At 40.0% G+C, this 21,320-nt stretch overlaps 1 protein-coding gene across 1 annotated transcript in view; it reads left to right on the top strand.

The window, feature by feature from the left end:
• Positions 1–6,909: 6,909 nt before the first annotated feature.
• itprid1 (ITPR interacting domain containing 1) overlaps positions 6,910–21,320 on the top strand; it is a 31,519-nt gene continuing 17,108 nt past the window's right edge. Inside the window, exons 1-8 of the mRNA XM_030079874.1 lie at positions 6,910–7,071; positions 7,280–7,388; positions 8,483–8,534; positions 10,246–10,283; positions 12,342–12,395; positions 16,021–16,069; positions 19,469–19,546; positions 19,719–19,921. Coding sequence (XP_029935734.1) covers positions 7,301–7,388; positions 8,483–8,534; positions 10,246–10,283; positions 12,342–12,395; positions 16,021–16,069; positions 19,469–19,546; positions 19,719–19,921 — 562 coding nt within the window. The 5' untranslated portion in view covers positions 6,910–7,071; positions 7,280–7,300. The remainder of the gene's footprint in view (positions 7,072–7,279; positions 7,389–8,482; positions 8,535–10,245; positions 10,284–12,341; positions 12,396–16,020; positions 16,070–19,468; positions 19,547–19,718; positions 19,922–21,320) is intronic.

The following is a 21,320-nucleotide window of genomic DNA, read 5'->3' as shown; positions in this document are numbered from 1 at the left end:
TTATGAAATTATAGAAAGACAATAGTTAAAATTTCTGACATTTTATTATTATTTTTTTATCTGTTATGACAAAGGAAAACACCATACTTATATGAAAAGGAGAAAAAACTGCACAGGCCTACTTTGAAATCAATTAAACAGAGAACTATGTAGGCCTATTTAAATCTTCCCCATATTTGTGGAAAGTGAATAAAATAAAAAGTAGAATATACACATACCTTTAAGCTCTTGGATTGCCAACACTCCCTTTAGCATTGCATGACAGCTGTCTTGAACATGAATGACTATTTGGGACTGTTGTCATGTATTATCATTCGGTCAGTTACTGGCCCTGAAAGCTTGACAGTGTCTTGGATGTCGCAGTGTCTTGGACTCATACATGTGCTGTAGTACTCGAGTGCTGGGCTTGGAGTAGCAGATCGGATCACTGCCCAGCCTAAAATTTGACTTGGATGAGTAGCTAACTCTTTGGTGATGGGGTCTTTATTTGGGTATTAATAATATGTGACTCAAATTTGAAAACAAATGAACTGAAGCTCAACTCTAGCATAAGATCTAATGACTCAAAAGCAAAAGTGCAGTTTGGTGTTCAGATTACATTGACAGTAACTGCCATATCTGGATGATTTTGATATTTGCTCTTATGCCACCAATGGTACTGTGTCATGAATACTGTCCTTGACCTCTACTACAATGGAATAAATTCTTCTAATCAAAATGGTGCCATTTAGCATTATTAAACTGTCAAATGCTTTAATAACAGCATGAAGTATTACATTAGAGACCAGGGGTGTGCCAACCCCCACTTTTCATGGTCCACTAATCAATGGGTGATATGAAAGAATAATCAATTATTCAGTTTGTGCTCGGACCCACAAAGGCTTTAATTGATTGTCAGGAAAATTATGAAAAAATCATATGTGTCCATGTGTCAATCCTTATTAATTTCTTTTTGTTAATAGGCACTTAAACCAACAGAAGAATCCAGTGCAATCAAGGAAAACTAGACAATATTTCTGAGAGTGTGCTGTAAGCAGTAAAATGCATATTGCAACCTTTGGCATTGACAGAACAAACAAACAAATGATCCCCATATTTGTTCATTTGTCATTCCATAAAAACTCAATGAAAGTGCATTTGGAAGCAATCCACTCCAAACAGCACTGAAAGTCACCCCCCGGTGCTGGCTTCAGCTGCTCTGGTATAGGTGGAATATCTCCTCCTGTCTCTGTGAAGACACTGGAAAGACGAGGTGGAGGTGTAGTGGATGACATGAAGCCAAGGGCCAGGCAGCGATGACAAGGACTTCGTCTTCATGGAACACGGTATGTGCTCTACCAGGTCAGCACCTGGCCTGCCCACTTGTCAAATTTCTTTTTTGACTAAATGTAAATTATTCAGCACTAACATTTGCATAAAATCCAAACAGAGTATTAGAGCATTCATTTATGCTTATGACCACTGTCATGTCACAGTGATATGACAATGTTACATCATCCTTATGAACATCCCTCCAACCACCAGTATTACATATTGTACATTTAAATGGAAATAAGCCTTTTTTAATACCAGCTGGTTTTCAAATGGATTGTTCTGCCACTAAAAGCAAGTTTATATAAATTTTCTTTTAAATTTTCAAAAAATCATCCATTCATTCAAGTAGGTATAACAGTTTAAAATTAGCACTGTGAAGCTCAATTAATTCAACCTTGTGAGATGGATTGTCTCTATGACAGAATGCTAAGTGACATGGCGATGGCTGGTAATTGACTGTGTTCAGGTCCCACCACTGTCCAACGGTTGTCCTTGGCTCTCAAACAAAAGCAGTCACCCAACTTTGCTGGGACACCGGGGACAAAACAGCATGCAGGATAAAATCTAAACACATAATGTCTATGAGCATCACCACCCACGTCTTTGAAGACATTTGGTATTCTAATAAAAGTGATGAATATGTATAACAAAATGGTGTTTTTAAATGAGGGAAAATGGCCACAGACTTTTTTTTTATAAGATACAATTTACATAAAAACAACAATTTACAAACTGCTTGCCTGCTACATTACAGCTGAAGTGTATTTGCACTGAATTGATCATATTTTAATCGGATATAATTGTGATTTCTGTACAAAATAATGTATAAGACAGATCTTATATTATGGAAAGCTGAACAAATGGCTGCAGATGTGTGCCAAGATTAACAGCTTCCAGCTCCCTGCATCCTGGCGAGAATGCAGATCAACATAAACATCAACATACTACAACACATACACGCACACTAGTTCCACTGAAACAATCTCAGTGATGCACATTTGTATGACTGACAGGGGATTAGTCACTTATTCATGCTTTTTACCTTGGATGAAGAGGAGACATGTTCATAAGCAGACTCATATACATTCTCAGACAAGGGTTTATACAAATTAATTCATCCATACTGCTATACCTTGAGGACATACATATAAAAAATTACTCCCGGTATCATCAAAACCAAAACAAATTCAGTTGCAAAACAATCAACCTATCAACCTGTCATTGATGAAATATTCAGCCATCACATATTAACCTGTTCAGAAGATCTGTGTAATTCCTGCTTCTGCTAATAATTATGACATCAGTTGGCATAACTTCCAAATACCGGGCACATTATTATTCTAGCTATGGACTCTAGCTGCATTTGCAAAAGTTGTACAGTTGTTTGATAGCCCTTCACGTCAGCTACTGTTTTGTCAAGTAGTTGGTGGGATAATTAACCAGCTATGAGTTATGATGGTGAGGTCTTTGTGCGCTCACAGTTTGGCCTCTCCACTATTGAGCCCCTCACTTACACCCCATCATCTTCCTGCAGCCCATAAGTGCCTGGTTGTGGTCTGTCAGCTGCTCTCCATGAAGAATGTGAACGCATCAGGCTAAAGATCACAGCAGGAAGAATACACTCACACAACCATCGGCAGCAAAACCAATGGACTGGTAATCCACAATCCTGTATCTCTGTCTCTCCATTGACTTCCACAGTGAAGTAAAACACTTGCTGCTATGGAAGGGAGAGAGAAATACAGTACTATTGTACAACCTATATCCAGTTCATGAAAGCCTGTGTTTATATTGTATTTGCTGTTCTAAACACCAGGTGTCAGGTGTCAGTCTTCCCTGGGAAAAATCCATTGGCATACAGGAAGTGATGCGTTATGTTGCTGGTTTGTTTGCAATAAACACAAGACCGTGATGCGGCGGTCTGTTTGCATGAGCTGCCACCATAGCTGAGCAGACAGAGGAAAGAGTGCCACCTACAGGAAGTCACAAAATCCAAGGACTGCAGCCACATTAGTGGCTACAGTTTTACTCATAAGTGATGTCTGAGAAGTGCAGTGCAAAAGCATCACAGTAATGAATGTCTGACACCAAATGTAAACACAAAATAATACAAATCAAGGAATTAGCAGACTACCATTACACTATATTTATTTATTTTATTATTTATTTTCATATTTTTAAATTAGCACTAGGTACAGGTACATTAGGAAAAAATGTTGTACAACATGTTGTATGTCAGTATGTTGTACATGTACAACATACTTACATACAGTAACATACCCATAACTCATTATACAATATTTTTAAGGTTGCAGGGTAGCTTAATGAATCCATGTACACAATGAATGAAATATATAAGTACAAAAACATTAAAAATAAACATTAAAAAGGTGAAAGAAAAAACTTCTGAGAAGCAAGAAAGAAAATAGAAAAAAAAAAAGGTATTTCTTTAAAAGTAGCATCAGAGGTTAGACCTGATCAGAATCAGGATCAGAATCAGAAATACTTTATTGATCCCTGAGGAGAAATTGGGTGGGTGGGACATTGGAAAACGGTGGAAAAAAGTACATTTTGAACAGGAGAGATTATCGATACAACAGGAAATGAAAAGCAAGTACAGATTTTTACTTTGATTGAGTCCAAAATACCAACCACTTCACTGTAGAAGCCATTATAAATTGAAAATACATTAAACATGATTTTCCTAGAAGGTACACAAAAGAATTGCGTAAATGTGTAACTCTGACAGTGCTCCTCTTGTTGGGACAGCATCTAGACCTCAAAGGAAACTCATTTTTTACCCTTGTCTTCAGACATAGCATATGACACCACTGTAATCACCGCCTCAGCCTCAGGTACATCTGCTTTATAATGCCCCAACTTTTACTGCTCCTCACTCAGTTCAGAATAACCTTCATTAGGAAACACTGGACTAAGGGCATTACTGGAGGCAGCACCTCATCTGAAGCCACACTGATGTGCTTGAATGCACATAGATGCTGAATATTAATGAAGATATGTAGTGGCAGAGTCGATCTACTTCAGTATGGATTATATGCCACACACGGCCCCCTTGCATCGTGTGGAATTTCCTGCTTTATCGGGTCATTAACACTGGATTATTTTGAAAGTTGTCAGTCTCCAACACTTCCACCACACTCTTTACTACATTACATGTGTGATAGTGATTTCCAAGTCCTTCTCTGTGGGACTCCAGCTCCTCCAGATTAGACTTTGAGAGACATCTAGTGGTATGAAGGTGGTACTGTTTCAAGAGAAGGCATTACTGCTCCTACAAGGAAAGTGGATGAGTACCACTTTATGGAAACCACAAAGCAACCTGACTTTTAGATATGTTTCTATTTTATCTGAGGTGGAGGTAACTAATTGCTACTTAATTTGCTCATGTTACTGTAATTGACTGGCTTTTTTGTTTGCTTGTGCTTTTTGAGTATTTTTTAAAGTCAGTGATTTTAGTTTTAGTCCATGTTTTTCTTGAGTGTTGCACTACATTTTAAACCACATCCATTACAGAGAGAACAAGTGATCAGTAACAGATTGTGGAACCTTTCACAATAAAAGCTCAGGCAGCAAAGATAAGAAGAGGAACCTGTTTCTACTTTGTTGGTTTTACTTTTTGTCCTTTCCAGATTTCACAATAAACGCTTCACTATGAAAAACTGCAGCAAGGAACTTTTAGACTCAAGTGGCAAAAAAGGTATAATTACGGTTATTCCATATTTGTCAGTTGAGTCTACAGGGTCCTCACTTCAGTTGAGCATAATGTCCCTTTAAAAGCATGTAGTGTGCAGCGTGCTCTCTCCTCCTTTTCTAACTGCATGGAAAAGATCCCAGCTAACACAGTTACTGTTTGGAAAAAGGAGCTCAGTCACTTTGTACTTTTACTGCAGTAGATTTTTACTGCACTACTTCTACTTCTGCAGTCAGATACAAGCAGAGGAACAGTACTTCTACTTGTACTGCAGTCAAATACCAGCAGAGGAACAGTGCTTCTACTTCTACTGCAGGCCAGTATCAGAGAGGAAAATCAGAAAGCAAAAAGCCTTCAACTGTATATAAAGTTAAAGATATTTCACCACTTAATAGTACTTAATAGTACTGAGAGCAGCAACAACTTTGTATGTAAAGTTGTTGCAAAGCCACTCCTCTCTCTGTCCATTCTTGTCTCTCTCCTCTTGTTCTTATAAGATCATATAGAAACAATTAGCATTGTCCTCAGAATAATCCCCACAAGATTATGTGCTCTCACTTGTTTCATGGACTCCATCATCATGAATTTCCAGGAATGGGAGGCGGAGGTCACTTCTTTTAAACAGTGGAGAAGGAACAGAGTTGAGCTTGAATCTGGCCGGGATTTTGACAGCAAACTCTGGAGAGGAAAGGGAAGAAAAGAGAATAGGGTTTACTACAGCAACATGGCTGGTTTGCACAGGTTGGTTTTGGTTTATACAGTATCTCAAACTCAAAGCTCAACCTCTCAAAAGCTCTTTCCACAAAGCAGTGTCAGGATGTAACAGGTTAACAGGTATAACAGGATAACAGGTTCTGTGGGTTTACACTATTACAAAGCGGTTATTTCTGCTAATTTCCTCTTTCTAATTTCTCAGGACACATGTAATGTCATCTAAAAAAAGCTATCCTTGGAAAAGGAAGATTTGCATTTTAATGGCAGCCTATCAGCTCCTGGCCCTGGACAGCTGGAGGCCCTCTCTCTGTAACAGTAATGCAAAGTACTGCGATGGCAAAGATAATGCACTGTAGGAGAGTGAAGCCACCCTGCAGACACAGAGTAACGCTCCGATTCACTCAACTTCTTCTGACTTCCACAGAACACTTTGCCTTTTTTCAATGGAATTTCAGGGCATTCCCAATCCCAAATTAAAATGCTAAATAAGCAAATGACAAAGCAGCATCACCACGACCTCTTATTACCTTTTAACTAGACCATTTCACTGTCTTGTCCTCCTAACAACAATGTCGCATTTATTTATTTATTTATTTATTTATTTTTGGCATGAAAGCAGGACTAACAAAGTAAGAGTTTCACTGTACGGTGTAAGTGACTGCCTTAGCCCTTATTTTTGTGTCTTTGTGGCTTTCTCTCTTCTTTACAAAATCAAAATGTATGTTTTGTTTGTTTGTGGATTGTGAAGGCTGTGTATCACGAGGCCAAAAACTCTTGTTCTCGTATTAACAAAAAAAAAAAAAAAAAATGGGAATATCAAAACAGTCCCTCAGAAGTGTCTTCCCCACTGGCCACTGAGAGAGCAAGAGAGAGAGTGAGCAAGAGAGAGAGAGGGAGGGAGAGAGAGAGAGAGAGAGAGAGAGAGAGAGAGAGAGAGAGAGAGAGAGAGAGAGAGAGAGAGGGAGAGAGAGAGAGAGAGAGAGAGAGCTGTTTTAAACTGATAAAAAGTGGAGGAGGAAGCAATGAAAGCTTTTAAACAAGTCAGCCAGGAAGTCATATTTCCTTGTAGGGCTGAGAAGTCAAACCAAGTAATTTGCATCCCCCTCCCTCCCTCCGCTCTGACATGTTTACTGAGTAGGAAGAGAGCTGAATGATAACTCCTGTTTGCCTTGCTCCGCCTGTCTGTCTCGGCTCTGGAGGAATTTCAAGGCGACCCCTTGTCTTTCGGAGAGGCTCCTCACTGCTGGGATGAGCTGAGCTGCCGTGGGTTCCACACCGAGCGGGACAATGTGAATACAAGGAGTTATCTTGGCCAGTGGAATCACAAGACGGTAGGTGTGAGTGGAAATAAGATGTGTGATATATGAGCAGAGCTGTTCATGCATGTTTTGCACGTTTTGGCTGTCACTTTATCCGCTCCTCGGGTAAACTGCAGGACATTCACTGCATGATGATGATGATGTTGATGATGCCCTCCTCGGGATGGGTGTTTGCTGTCAGTCAGAATGAATGTGCTGAGCCTGTGTGTTATGTTTCCAGCACCGCTCCAGCTTTTTTGCCATGGCCTCTGAAGCAGCTGTGGAGAAGAGAGCCAACCTGCTGGCATCCCGGGTCCACTGGAGCCACATGGAGCTTCTTGAGTCTCATGGTACGGAACCTGTGGCAAGGATGCTCTGTTAGTCTAAGATCTAGACTGAAACTAAGGAATTAAGGCCAAAGTGCTCAATCCATTTTAGTAAAAATTCTTACTGAAGCAGCAGTATTACATACAGGCCAGGGAGTGTCTATAAATGGGAGAAAGCTTCAGCCATATAGTGGGGTATGCTTTTGTTCCAGTTGTCATTTTTTAGAGGGAATGTCAAAAATGTGAAATAGATATCTATCTCTTCTGAAATGAAAGTGTTGTTTTGCCCAGGCAGGTTAGAGGACGAGAGCTTTGGCCATGTTAGGACTGTGTTGATTGAATGAAAGACACTTAGGCTGTATTTAACCTTCAGAGCCAGAGTCACAGAAACACTGCCTTCTTGTGAGCGGCTCTGTGTGAGAGAGCTGCGTAACACAGAATGCAGCACAGACCTCCAAATTCAGTGTAAATGAAGTTTACCAGCTTAGAGGATAGCATGCACCTCTTGGAAGTAAATTCATGCAGTATAATCAGAGTAAGTTGCAAGCAAGTTGGGTCTTTTCATGATAAAGAAACATAAATGAGTGTTTTTCTGAACTTTCTCTGTTTCAGGACTTTCAAATATGTTTCTGTTCATGGTTGCTTATTATGATCACCAATTTGAGATTATAGCTTCCCCTCCTTTTTTATGTGCCACCACATGACCGGGCAGTAGACCACAGTGAGATACACAGGAAGCATGTAGATGCCTTCCTCAGGTAGACTCGGCTTTGCATCCTATATTTTTATCAGCAGCTGGGTCTAGGACGCTGTCAACTAAGACGAAAATGCAACACACAACTTGGTTAAAACTGTTACTGTCTGTCAAGTAAAACTCACTTTGAACAATCATTGAAGTTATTTTTTTTATATAGAAGATTAATATTTGGAAGATATAGTTATTATTTGTTTATTCATACTAACATCTCTGCAGAAATGGATATGAGGCTTGTCAGAAGTGACTGCCAGCTCTCAGTGGAAACTTCACACTGTGTGTTTATCAGTTGTTGTTGTCTGTAGTCTTGTGGTATCGATGTTTGATTATCATATTATAATTTGCTGTAACATGTCAACCACAGGAAATTCAAGCCAGGACAGTGTCAGAGAGTGGCTTACCACTGCTGTCAGTGAGTGAGTATCACAATGGGGACACAGACTGTGTTGCTGCCCACTGATGCAAACACTATAGCGCTTAAAATCTTTTCACAAGTGGATAAAAGTATTAATTAACTTTTGTCATTATATAATGTGGTTTCTTGTCATGAACATGTAACTTTCATATCACTGTTGTCTGCTATCTTCCTCTCATTTACTGAGTTACTGAGTGCTGGATACTGGCTGGATGCTCCTAGGGTGGCCATTTCCACAACACCAAAAAGGAGGACACTTTGGGGGGTGGCGATGCGGGCCCGGGGGAGGGGGGGTCGAGTCAGGTCCACCAGTGTTAATTTCATCAGCTGTTTTCAATTTAGTTTTAGTCTTAGTCTAGTGTCAAATGCCCTTTTTACTTTTAGTCATATTTAGTCAACTTGAATTCTTTTTTGTTTAGTCACATTTTCGTCGACGAAGTCTTGGCATTTTAGTCTAGTTTTAGTCGAAGAAAATCCAAAGTATTTTAGTCTAGTTTTAGTCAATAGTTTTAGTCAATATTCTTTTTTAGTCTTTGACCTGCATCAGGTTGGCTTTTTTTTTTTTTTTTTTTTAAATTTAACAATATTTTTAAATTATTATTTTAAAAATGTAAATTACTTATCAAACAGACCTAGCAATTCAGCTACCAATGAATGAGCAGTAGTATGCATGTGATAACATAGATTGAAAAATTAGTCGAAGTGATACCTCTTCTCTGAATAGACAAGCTAAGCCAGTGTGCTGCTGTTAGCCAGTGACTTCAGACTTCAGACAGCGCCACACACGCACTCCGGCATGAGCACACAGCAGCGCAGGAGGAGAAAAACTAACGCGCATCCAATTAATGCACTTTCTGGATTGTAATTTAAAAGTCTATGACGAAAAATATGACTGATATCGATGTACAGTCCGGGCCAGTGTTGCGTTCAAGTGCAACTCCAAAAAGGAGGACAAATAAGCGTCCGGCTTGAGGCTGCGCCGGACGCCGGACAAGGCATTTAAATTCCGGACTGTCCGGCCTAAATCCGGACGTATGGCCACCCTAGATGCTCCACATGCTAACTGTTAGCCTCCTGCCATTGAGGTGGACTTCCCCCAAGCTAATCTTCTTAAAAATAACCACCTTAATCCATTAAAAGAAAGTTTAACATTACTTTAAATTTATCTGCTCAAATTGCTGTTTAAAACTGTATTTTTCCTGCTATCAGCATCAAGAATGATCCAGTAAAAGGCAGTTATTTTTAAAAATGCTAGCTGGGGGGAGGTCCAGCTCAATGGCAGGAGGCTAACAGTTAGCATTTGGAGCATATTCTGGTCATCCTTTAGGTTATTTTCTACAGCTGCAGTAATTTTCTTATTAAGTGTGTTCCGCAATTTTTTGATAATTTTTTAAAATGTTTTGTTCATTAATGTCGCAATTTTATGCCTATTTTCTTGCAATTTTTCCCTTTTTTAAACTTTTTGTGGGAGAGGTCATTTTATGGTCTTTTTTTTTTTTTTTTTTATGAAAACATAAATCTTAAATTTCAGCTCTGGTCAAATCTCAGCACTAATGATGTGAGAGCTTTGTTTATTATGTTTCACAATTTACACCAAGATAAAATGTAGAATTTTCCAGTGTGTGTGTGTGTGTCTGTGTGTGTGTGTATGTGTGTGTATTCTGTCCTGTCCTTAGTCCCACCTTCTAATAAAATGTGACCTGTGCTTTCAGAGAGGATGCAAAGCATGTGCTGCCCAGGGACTCTGCAGGTACGGCAAAAGGAAGTTTTTCGCTTTCTGCTGTGTTCCTTGTCGACTCTGTCCTGTCACAACATTATTTTTTGCCTTTTATTTCTTGTCATTTTAAGAGCGACTGCCTGTGACGGTGAGTACATGGTCTGTGTGTCTCAGAGCACTTCAGTAAATTAGCCTTAGGCTGAAATGAAGTAAGGAATGGCTGCAGTCAAGTTAGAACATGAGCTGGTGAGAGCCTGGCCAGCTCGGGTTGCTGAGTGGAGAACAGGGAGCACATTCTTGTCTGGGGGCATTTGGTCCCACATGTCACCAGTGAATACAAGAAAATGCAAACATTCTTGGGTAAAAGTGTCACAACTGATGTGCAAGGAAATATAGATTTACAGCACGGCTCATGGAAATCACACTCAGGGGGGAATAGTTTAATTCCACTATCATTTAATTAAGGAGAATACTAAAATACAATACTAAAATACTAAAAAAATCAAGGTATTTATTTTAATGTATTTATCCTTTATCTATCCAGGAAGGTCCTACTGAGATACAGCATGTCTTCTTCCAGGGAGTCATGGTCCAATAAATAAGCAAATGAAGAAATAAATGAAATAAAAGAGTAAATGAATATTTTAACATTATATTTTATTCCCACCACTTCAAAACTACTACTTGTCAGTGTTCAAGTATGACATCCAAACAATTTAGACAAATGTCTAGGGTCCCTCTGGCGAAATCACTTCAAATGGAGGCTTGGAGGAATGACCATCAAACCCCCTGGTGTAGGAATAGGTTGCTGTTCCACTAATTTGTAGTTTTCCCATACATCGTCCCTTTCATTCTTTTATTATCAAGAGTACTGTGCGCCTCCACATGTCTTACTTAAGGCTGGAATTAAAAATCGACTTCCTGCGTTCATGGAAGTAAACTGTTGTCAAATGAAATGCAACACTTTGATTAATTTCAAGAAACTGCACTTGATGGTGTGCATTGCATAATCTCCACCCCGCCCTGAGGCCAGCCAATTCAAATGGTATGCAAATGACGGCTGAGGGAAAACCATGGGAACGGCAAGTTGCTCCTTACACCTCTGCCTGCTTTCTCCCATCACCCCTCAGTGAATCAGCCCTGCTCGGATGTGATGTCAGCCAGGATAAAAGAATGTTCAGTCCAGGTTGGGAGGAGCCTCAGTGCTGTTCCTCCAACATGAGAGGCTAATGTGCCAGTGGCATAAATTACACACATCATCTTTACCTGCTTTCGTATGAAAATATTATGTAACAGGTGAATTTAGGTGACTCAAGCAACTTCTGTTAGGGTTGTTATAGGTTTAAAGTTAGGGTTAGTTTTTGGGATTAGACAACTAAGACTTTATGATTTCCAATGGAGTATGTCGATGCCTCTGATCTGTGTTTGAAGCATCATGTGGAAAAAAAACAGTTTTACATGCTTATTTTGCCATTATTTTTCATGATAAGAAAAAAATATTTATTATGACAGGAATAGCAGATTCATTCTTTAAACCTATAGTTTTTGTATTTTCAGGACTTTGACCTCCTCCTCCTCCTAGAGTTAATATTTTGTCTCATTTTAATTGATTGTTTCTAAAAGTTTTAAGAGAATGATGGATGTTTGAAGAAAGAAAGTTTCGGCACCTGAAACACTTTGGGTTAGGTTAGTGCAACGTTTTGGTTGTGGCTCAACAGAAAACTTTTTCTCTGACAATTAAGGTTTACTTATTTACGTCATGGGTTGAAAATTGAACCCAGGCTGTTTGGCTTGATGTCCACTCCCTCACTTTCCACCACACTATTTCAATGTCAAATCACTTCCTCTGTGTAAAACTACTTCATGCCCGTGGCATCTCCTGCATGTAATCCTTTCCTGGTGGGGAAACAGATTTCTCTCATTTTTCGTGTGTGTACATGAAGCATGTTATATGCATCGTAAGGATCTCATATCACAACATTTCATGCGACCATGCTGTTGAAGTTATGTTGCTTATTCATGATGTTTCGTGATGTTTTCCATGACTCTATCCTCTAAGTTGTATGTTTTTGTGTCCTCGGTCCCCTGCAGAGCCTCTGAGGAGAAACCCCAGCAGTGAGGATGACCTAGCCCTCGGTGTAGAAGGTAAACAGCCTCTCTGCTTGCTCTTGTAAGGTGCCATGCTCAGCAGGAATGCTTTACAGACACATGCTGGTACACAGACTCTCAATGATTTATCTTCAACATTTACTGAGGCTTGCAACGCCATCCAGTATACATGGAGGAGAAAAGGTTGCCAGGGTCCTCTATGTACTTACACTGTAGAGGCTGAAGTACTGGCACAGAGTTTTGCTTGTGTACTCCTCTCTAACTCCGAATCTCACTGCCGTGCCAAGTCACAGTGGGATGATCTAAATGGTTCTTAACCATGGATGACTGAGATGCAATCCTACGTTCAGACTGGCAACTCAAATTAAGTGTTTTTTTTTCTCTTTTTTTTCTGAACAGCAAAAGCCAGTCTTTTCAGGGTCCTGTTAGTTATCTACTCCTCATTCAGCTAACTTTGTTCCTTGAAGGTGTCAGATTGATTTGCCAGTCTTGGTTGCAGTAAGCTTGGTTAAATGTGTAGTGGGATCTGTGCGAGCAGGCCACTGAGTCTAAATACTGTATTTCCTCAAATAGAAGTAAGTACTTAATTAAAAGGTGGGTCTCCAACAATGACCAAGGGAGTGGTCAACATGAACAAATAGGCCTTATTTGGCAGCTTAATCATTTGTGGGAACGTGGCTGAAATATGACTGTATAACACATATGATTTATATTCATTATTTACGCTATTTGTTTATTTATTTAGTTTAGGTCTCTTTAAATTGATTGCTGTAGCCAGCACACTTAGGAATGCGTAACTTTTACTTTGAAGGCAACTTTGTACAAGCTGGATAATAGAAGATGCTGACACTTTGTTGTGCTGAATTACATTGCATGTCTTCATTCAGTGCCACAGTAACACAGGTAAAGTGTGAACAGCATATGGGTGGCAAAGAATGAGCTCACGTGTCAACATACATTTACATTAGTATGGCAAGAAAGTGAAATCAGGAAATACCCACTAAACCTGTATCGTTCATTATACAGTGTAAACAGCTGTAGAGGAATTATACTTATCATCATGTACTAGAATTTCCAGCTTAATATACTGAAACAATGTAACAACGCGTTCCATAATAATACCGCGTTATGTAATGACTCCCCAAAATGTAAGAACTTTTTCATTTATTTTGTAACAACATCCTCATTTTGAAAACACTTGCCACACTTTGCAATAAAAACCTTGAATGCAAAATGTTAAAAATGTTCATGCATTTTGTAATAGTAAGATCTGGAGTGCAGGAGAGGGGATGATCTTGTATTAGAAGCTTTCCGCTCAGCTTATAATGTTATGCTCTATTGTTTGGATTTGTCTTGGAAAAATAAAAAAATATTAATATTAAAAAAAAGAAGCTTTCCCCTCACTTTACCATTCTTTGGGGCGTGGCCCGGACTGGTGTGGGCGTGGTTTCAGCAGATGTGGGTGTGGTTCGGAGGGGGTTGTTTTGTAGTTTGATATAGTTGCATTTGAATACTCTTAAAAAAGTGAGGAATCAACCTCAAAAGGGAATGACGCTTACTAGAAACGTTTTTAGAATAGTGCAATTTGCTGCACTGTAGCACAATATCTGGCACTTGATGTAAGTGAAGACAGCAACTCTAGCATGTTATGACTGAATTATTAAAGGAATTATTATTACGCACAAAATGCAACCTGCATGCCTATGTAATAAGTCATATTTATTACAAAATGTGAGAAAAGTTATTGCATTTTACATTATGATTTTATTACAAAATGCAACAAGTCATTACAAAATGTGGATGTTACAGACACAAACACACACACAAAAAAACATTCTGTAGCTAGACTATCTAGCAAGCCAATTTGCCAGTCAAAATGCTACATCTGAGTTGCTATAAAACACTTTCTCTTACTGTCAGCTTTTATCCACACGTTTTCTCCACTCAACATTACAATCAAATTTTGTTTATTTCCTCTCCCAAAGTCACTTGTGCCTATTTCTTCTGCCAGCATGGGTCTTGAATGAGCATGGTACACAGGCCCTCATCCCTCTCTCTCTAAATATTGGGCAATCAATTTATCCCCATGCTCATGGAATACTTGCAGGTCTACACGTGTTTGAAAACCACATGACAAGTGTTTTCCTTGTTGTACAGGGATCCACTTTGATGACTGGTCCCCCTGGTGGCCAGAATCTCTGTTGGTTATGTGATTTTTGGATCTGCTTTCTGTAGTGTGTGTTAAGCAGCTCTGTTTACCTCTTAGCAGCCACCTAGACAGGCTGGAGGGATAAAGAGAGGAGCGCGTGATGTTTAAGGGCAGGGATGGATCCGTCTGAGAGACAAGGGGAGTTAAACCAACCAGGCTCTAAATATGGCTAAGGAATACTGTGCATGTCCTTGGCATAACACACAGGAGACCTATAGTAATACAAACAGCACTAGGTGATCCTCACCAGCTCTCTCCCTCTCTCTCCCTCTGTCTCTCTCTCTCTGTCTCTCTCTCTCTCTTTTAATTTAATTTGTTTTACTTAGCCATTTGTTAATATGGTGTTTTTGCAATGCATTTCAGTACTGAGACATCTTTATCCTTGCACTTTCTGTTGATGAATTTTGAGCTTCTGTATGTGTGATTTTTGTCTTTGATTATGTCACTGACTTACTTGAAAATGTGGGTTATTATGACTTTAACAAGGAGGGCTAAATAAAGAAGAGAGAGATCAAGGGAGATTTAAGTTGGACACATTCATCCAGAATGTTCTTGGCATCCTCTCTATTGCAAAAGCAGAGTGAAAAAAGAGGTTCTTGAATTCACTAAAAGCAACTTGGACTGCCAAAATTTCCTGAGGCTCTATAATGTTCAACAGCTGACCTCACAATCTTACAAGTCGGTTTACAAGACTGCATGCCTTATGTCTGTGGTTTGACAGGAAGTGCTCCCTTTGTATTCTCCAGTGCCACCCTATCAACTGATGAAGAGCTAGCCACTCTTATGTAAGAGCAAATGACACGGGACTTAAAAGAGGCCAGAGCACAGTGGGCCAGAGCAGAACAAAACCCAGCCACCAGTCATTACCAGCCGGGCAGGGAACACTTTATTTGCATTTGCCTTTTTAAGGAAGCTTGCAAAGCTCTTAGTGGGGAGATGCTGGTGGGATAAGAAGATAGAGAGTCTTGAGTGTTTCGACAGGCTTTTGACAGAAATGGTCTGTGCAAGAAATAAAAAACACAAGGTATGGTGGTGCAGAGGGAGAAAGACCACTTTGTCCTTGACACCATGCCAGCATCAAATAGAGTCACAGCCTAGGAGAGGGAGTTCAAGACAACTGCCAAAACCCAAACACCCTCTGAAGGAAGAGAGAGAGAGAGAGAGACAGAGAGAGAGAGAGAGGGCGGACGAGAGAAAGGAAGGGCAGTGAGAAACACTTGCCTAATATAGCTAGTGGAGTCTTGACACCAGCCCTGGACAGGATGTGCTGACTTGCTTTGCACCAACAGAAAATCAAGGAGATGTTTCCCCATGCTCTCTATTCTTCTTTTTTCCCTTCCACTTCTTTTCTCCCCCTGACATTTCTCCCGCCTGCTTCTGTCATTTATGGCTCCAAATATTCCCCCTGCTGTGGTTCCTCGTCCAGATAACACTGCTTTTTCTCCCCTGCAGCGTCTTTATATGGTAAACAGGGACTGAGGACCGTCCAGGAATTTCTGCGGTAAGGAAGACTCTCTTCTTCTCGTTCTCGTCTCCTGTCAAACTGTTCAGAAGTCAAACAGCCAGTTGTGTAGTGTGAGGATAAGCCCTCACTATCAGGAAGCATGGGGTCATGGAATTCAGTCTAACACAACTATTACCCATGTAGCTGTAGGAAGTGCATTGAAAGTGAAAAATAGGCTACATCCTATTACAGAACACTAACCCACAGGGCTGCAGAGTTTGGGAAAGTTGTCAGAAATAGAGTTGGATACATCAGACGTGATTGATGAATACATCGTTGGTGTATAAACATGGTGTGATTATCATGTTCCCTGAGTGTCTAACAAACCCTCATCAATAGTAATACCTTACATTATTATCTAACATGTTGTTCGTAAATATTTCCATGTAGCAACAGTTCCCAGCTATACGATATATGTCAGGATAACGCGAAACATGCGAGGTAGCAACATGCGACAGGTCCAGCCGTAGGGCACCTGCAGACAGAACGTGTTCTTCCAAAGCTTCTGCTATTTTCAACAGATGACATGTTTGAACCTCAGGAGCCTGAGATGGAGAACATGAGGGTTTGCCATATTTTAAACATCGCTCTGGTCAGCGGGTTTCTGAATGGTGAGCCCGTTAGCTAGCTAGTGTCAGTAAAGCATCAATGGCAATGTTAATGTTTGGCTGTACATTGATCACAGTAATGTGATTTGTATTATTCCTCGTTTCAAGACAAATGATGCCAACACAAACAGAAAATGTCTGTTGTTGCTTGTGCTGGGTCAGATAGCCTAAACATTTGAGGGGCGTGATTAATTTTCCAAATTGAATACCGATAACAAAATTATTTTACTGGTTTCTGGGACTTAGTTACATTTATTTACATGCATCTGCCCAATAAAAACTAGGGGCTGCATTTATAACCATTGTGCACCCACAAAACCATTCTGAAAACAGTGTATGCCACTCCTCAGGCAGATTTCCAGAGTTCTGCGCAAAAATTTGTTGTGACAATCTGCACAGGTCCATGGCAACTTTGACTCATCTGTATGCACATTTTGGAGAGTATGAAAAAATATGATTCCAATGGCAAAGTAATTAAATACAAGGTAATGTCCACTCTGTTAAAATCCATTATACAACCACATGATGAAGATATCTCTGGCTATTGAAGAATCATTGAGCATGAATACCATCTGACTTGCATTATTCTGAAAGATAAAACATTAATCATCCAAAACTGATCTCTTGGTTTGTAGTTAGGCCTCTATTTTATTATGTGCTGACAAGCAGTCGGGCTCAACAATTAGGACAAACTGAAGGTGTTAAACAAGTGGAGTGATTGCCAAAGGAATATTATAAAAACACTGGTGGTGTATAATGACGCACCATAGTTATTCTGGCACAGGATGGACAAAATTTGTATTCAGCAGTATAACTTAAAATATAGCTGAGTAGGCTGCAATAGGATTTAAATAAAACATATAATCAAAGTAAAAATAATAGCAAAAAATAATTTAAAAGGTGTTGAATCTGACCCAATAAAAGAGATCATCTTTTTCATTTCCATGGTTCAGCTGCACCGGCTGCCCTTTGTATGTAATACAATGACGACACTAGATTTAATAGCACAGACCAAGCATGTCTAAATTTAACCACTACTGCAGCATATGTTTGATTGACAGAACTTTATTATTAGATGAGATGGACAACTTCTGTACTTGAACATGGAGCCATGTACAAACAAGTCATATTTACCATGCAAATAAAGATCAGCTCCCTCCCTCCACGCAGCATACGCGCCATAATTTGCATAGAAAGCGAAAGAATTACATCAAGTTATGACAGTGCAAGACAGCTGCACAAAAAATCAGTCTAGAGAAAATGACTTCAACATAAAATAATACAGAGGAGAAGTCTGAGGATCTTTGAAATGAAAAAGAGTGGGAGCAAAATGTGAGTACAGAATAGCAATGATTTGGTATTCTGGCTGTATTATATTTTTCTGTTGTGCGTCCTGTTCATTTTAGCTCTCCTTCAGCCAACGTCTAGGACACGGGTCAGCGACGAATTCACAAGAGAAGCAAAAAGTTGGCAATTTCAGATAGTAGCGTAATCAACTGATAACAGGAGTTGACAAGATTTAACTGAAAAGACTCTTTAGCCAGCATTTGGATTGAAATTTGATTGAATTGAAAATCATCTAAAATGTCCTTTTGCTGGCAAAAGTACCTACTGTGTCATAGATGGATGGAAGAGGGTAGGCTAGCACACCTCTGTGGGACACCCACACTGAAGTTTAGAGTCTGTACGTACATAGAGCCTTGTCTCCTAAAAATTACACACTCGTACTGCATTCTCAGTTATGTCTAGAGGGGAACATAGTTTGTAATTGGATTACATTTACTTGTAACGTATCACAAGCGTGTCTATGATCACTTAGTCTGAAACCTGTGCTAGGAAGAAGGTGGGGTGCTGAATGGGTCAAACAACTGACGTTCACTCAGGCAGCCCAAGCTCAAGATCAGCACGAAGCAGCAGTGATGTTTGGTTTTTTTGTAAGCAACATATGTTACGTTATGTTACTGTGACCAAGTGGTTTTTATGCCTAAACCTAACCTCTCCCTACCTGGGATAATAAGTAAAAGTAAAATAAGTAAAATATTTAATCGTGAATGACGTTTAGTTGTATGACACTACAATTTTTAGGAGACCTCGTGGTTTGTTTGTCTGACTGATGATAAACAGGTGGCTGATCTAATCACCTGTTTCATATTTTTACCTTTTCAAATACCCTGGGCATTGAATTATACTTTGTGCCACAAACATAGTGCCCTTCGTCTGAAGTCTGGTCTGTGTGGTATTTTGAGAAGGAACGGGATCAGCTGTGTACACATTTGCGCTTGCCATTTTAACATGATTTAAGGAGGAGGTGTGTTGCAATAGTTTCTCATGGTTTCACATGAGCACGTCTTTTCACGGGCCTGTCAGGTTCCTGCTGGATTGCAACATATCAAATGGAATTATAACCTTTTATGCATCTTTTTTGTGCTTATATATGGACTTTAATTACTGTGGTTATTTGAGATGTGAAAATGCATTTATGTCAGGAAGAATGCTCTGTTGTGTCAGAGATGGGCTCAGCGACTATCACAACAATAAGTTGCACATCGCTTGAACATTAAACATGGCCAGTTGCCGTCATCACCATAGAAGAATCACTTCAGTCAGTTAAAACCTTGACATGACTGAGTGCATGTACCCACAGAGACAAAGACTTCCAGACAGGATAGAGGTTCAGAGATACAGATACAGGAACAGATTTTAGGTGTGGTCCAAACATCACATATCTATGTGTGTGTGTGTGTGTGTGTGAATCCATGACCTGACGTGATGTGTGGTTTCTGTTCAGGTGGACAAGGTCAAGACCAGCTCTTAGCAGGTGGAGCAGCTTCAACTCAGCTGCTTCTGGCCACTCTACACCTCTCAGGTTAGACGCTGGCTGTATGTCTCTGTGTGTGTGCAAACAGAGAAAATATAATATAGCAATATAATTGAGCAGGATTGGCCAATGCTTGTTTATGTACATGTGTATATGGCGTGAAGCGTTGAGTTATGTCACTTTCCGCTGAGCTGCGATTGCTGCTCCTCCTGTTTCCCAGTGTGATGGATGTTCTCAACCTGTGGAATGATGACCCAGAGGAGGTTCTGTTGGATCTGGGCTTTGGCTGCGATGAGCCGGACATCTCAGGTCGCATCCCAGCGCGGTTCATCAATCATCAGTCTCAGGCAAGAGGAATAAACCTCCAAGTGTTTCTGGAGGCCCAGAAGAATCGGCTGGACCTGGAGAATCCAGACGTCAGCAGTAAGTCAAACACATAAAGTCAATAAAAAAGGCAGGTTTGAGTCACATGAGCGGTACATGGAAGAGTAATGTAAAGGTGCTTTCAGGCAGTTATGTAACATACATGTTCCATGTGAACACAGATGTTTAGAATGGACACAGCAGAAATGCTGAACATGTCCCTTGCCAGACCAGGACGAGGAACATATGTATTTGTTTAAATCAATTCAAAAATTAAAATTTATGAAGTACACAAATGAAAAAAAAAAAAAAAAATACAATTAACATCCCATATTTCCATTACAAAACTCTGGGCTAGTAGGATGTGTGAATACAAATAATTAACTAACTCTTGAATGCATTGACCAAAAAAACAAAACAAAACAAACGAACAACAACAACAAAAAACAACAACAACAACAAAAAAAAAACAATAAAAATAAAAAATAAAAAAATAGGGGGGACAGAAGTAATGAGCCACCCCGTTCTGTACCCAGACAGGACACCTGACTGTATTTTGGTTCCCCTCAGGTAGGAAAATGCTAGCAGCAGGTCATAGAAGATGGGTCAGTCCCACAGGCAAAGGTACCAAAACTGAAAGTCCAAGATCAGAGCTGGAACTTAGAGAACAGTGACAGTGTGTACAGTAAGAGTCCAAGCCTGGCTTGTGCAGCAAAGTCAGGGAGAGGGTTTAGAATGCGGATCGGGCTGTGAACCCGACCTGAGGCTGAGAGCTTAGTAACCAAGGCCGACCTGAACCCAACAGGCATCTTCTTGTCTTTGTGTCCGAGGCGGACCTGAGCCCCAGCTTGTCTTCCATCACTAGGTTACATTTACCACCTGAAATAGCCTACGTGTTGCCTTCAGTGTCATCACGTAAACTCCAGCACTGTACAAGGAGTTGGCCAGAACAGACAGAACCGAACCTGACGCGAACCTGAACATTTCTAAATTTCTAAATGTTGTCTGAGCCCAGCCCACACTATCCACACTCTAATAAGGTTACGGAACATTAGCTAACATTTGCTAACATTTGCTAATGTTAGAGCGCAAATATCTAAAAACAAACACTGCCCTCATTTGTAGTTGAACCCAGGTTGGCTGAGGGAAAGTTGTGTTGATCGACCCATTTACTGCACCCCACCAGCCCCCTTACTCACAGTTTTTCGCTCTCAGACCACTAGAGGTCGCTTAACTTTAGAACGTAACTACAGGTCATAATAAACTGCTGGATAAATGACCTATGAGGTCGTTTTTTGACAGACGACAGTCTCGTTTACCTACATAACTACTGATGACAAATTGCATATAATAAAAAAGGTGTACTCTCCTCTGAGAAAATCTGCAAACTCTTGAGCTCTGTGCTCAGTCTGTGATTTCATCCCATGATCTAAAAAAACAATCAACTCTGTGGTCCCTT

This window comes from Myripristis murdjan, chromosome 20, assembly GCF_902150065.1.
Source record: "Myripristis murdjan chromosome 20, fMyrMur1.1, whole genome shotgun sequence".
NCBI lineage: Eukaryota > Metazoa > Chordata > Actinopteri > Holocentriformes > Holocentridae > Myripristis > Myripristis murdjan.
This window is presented reverse-complemented; position numbering and strand designations above follow the sequence as displayed.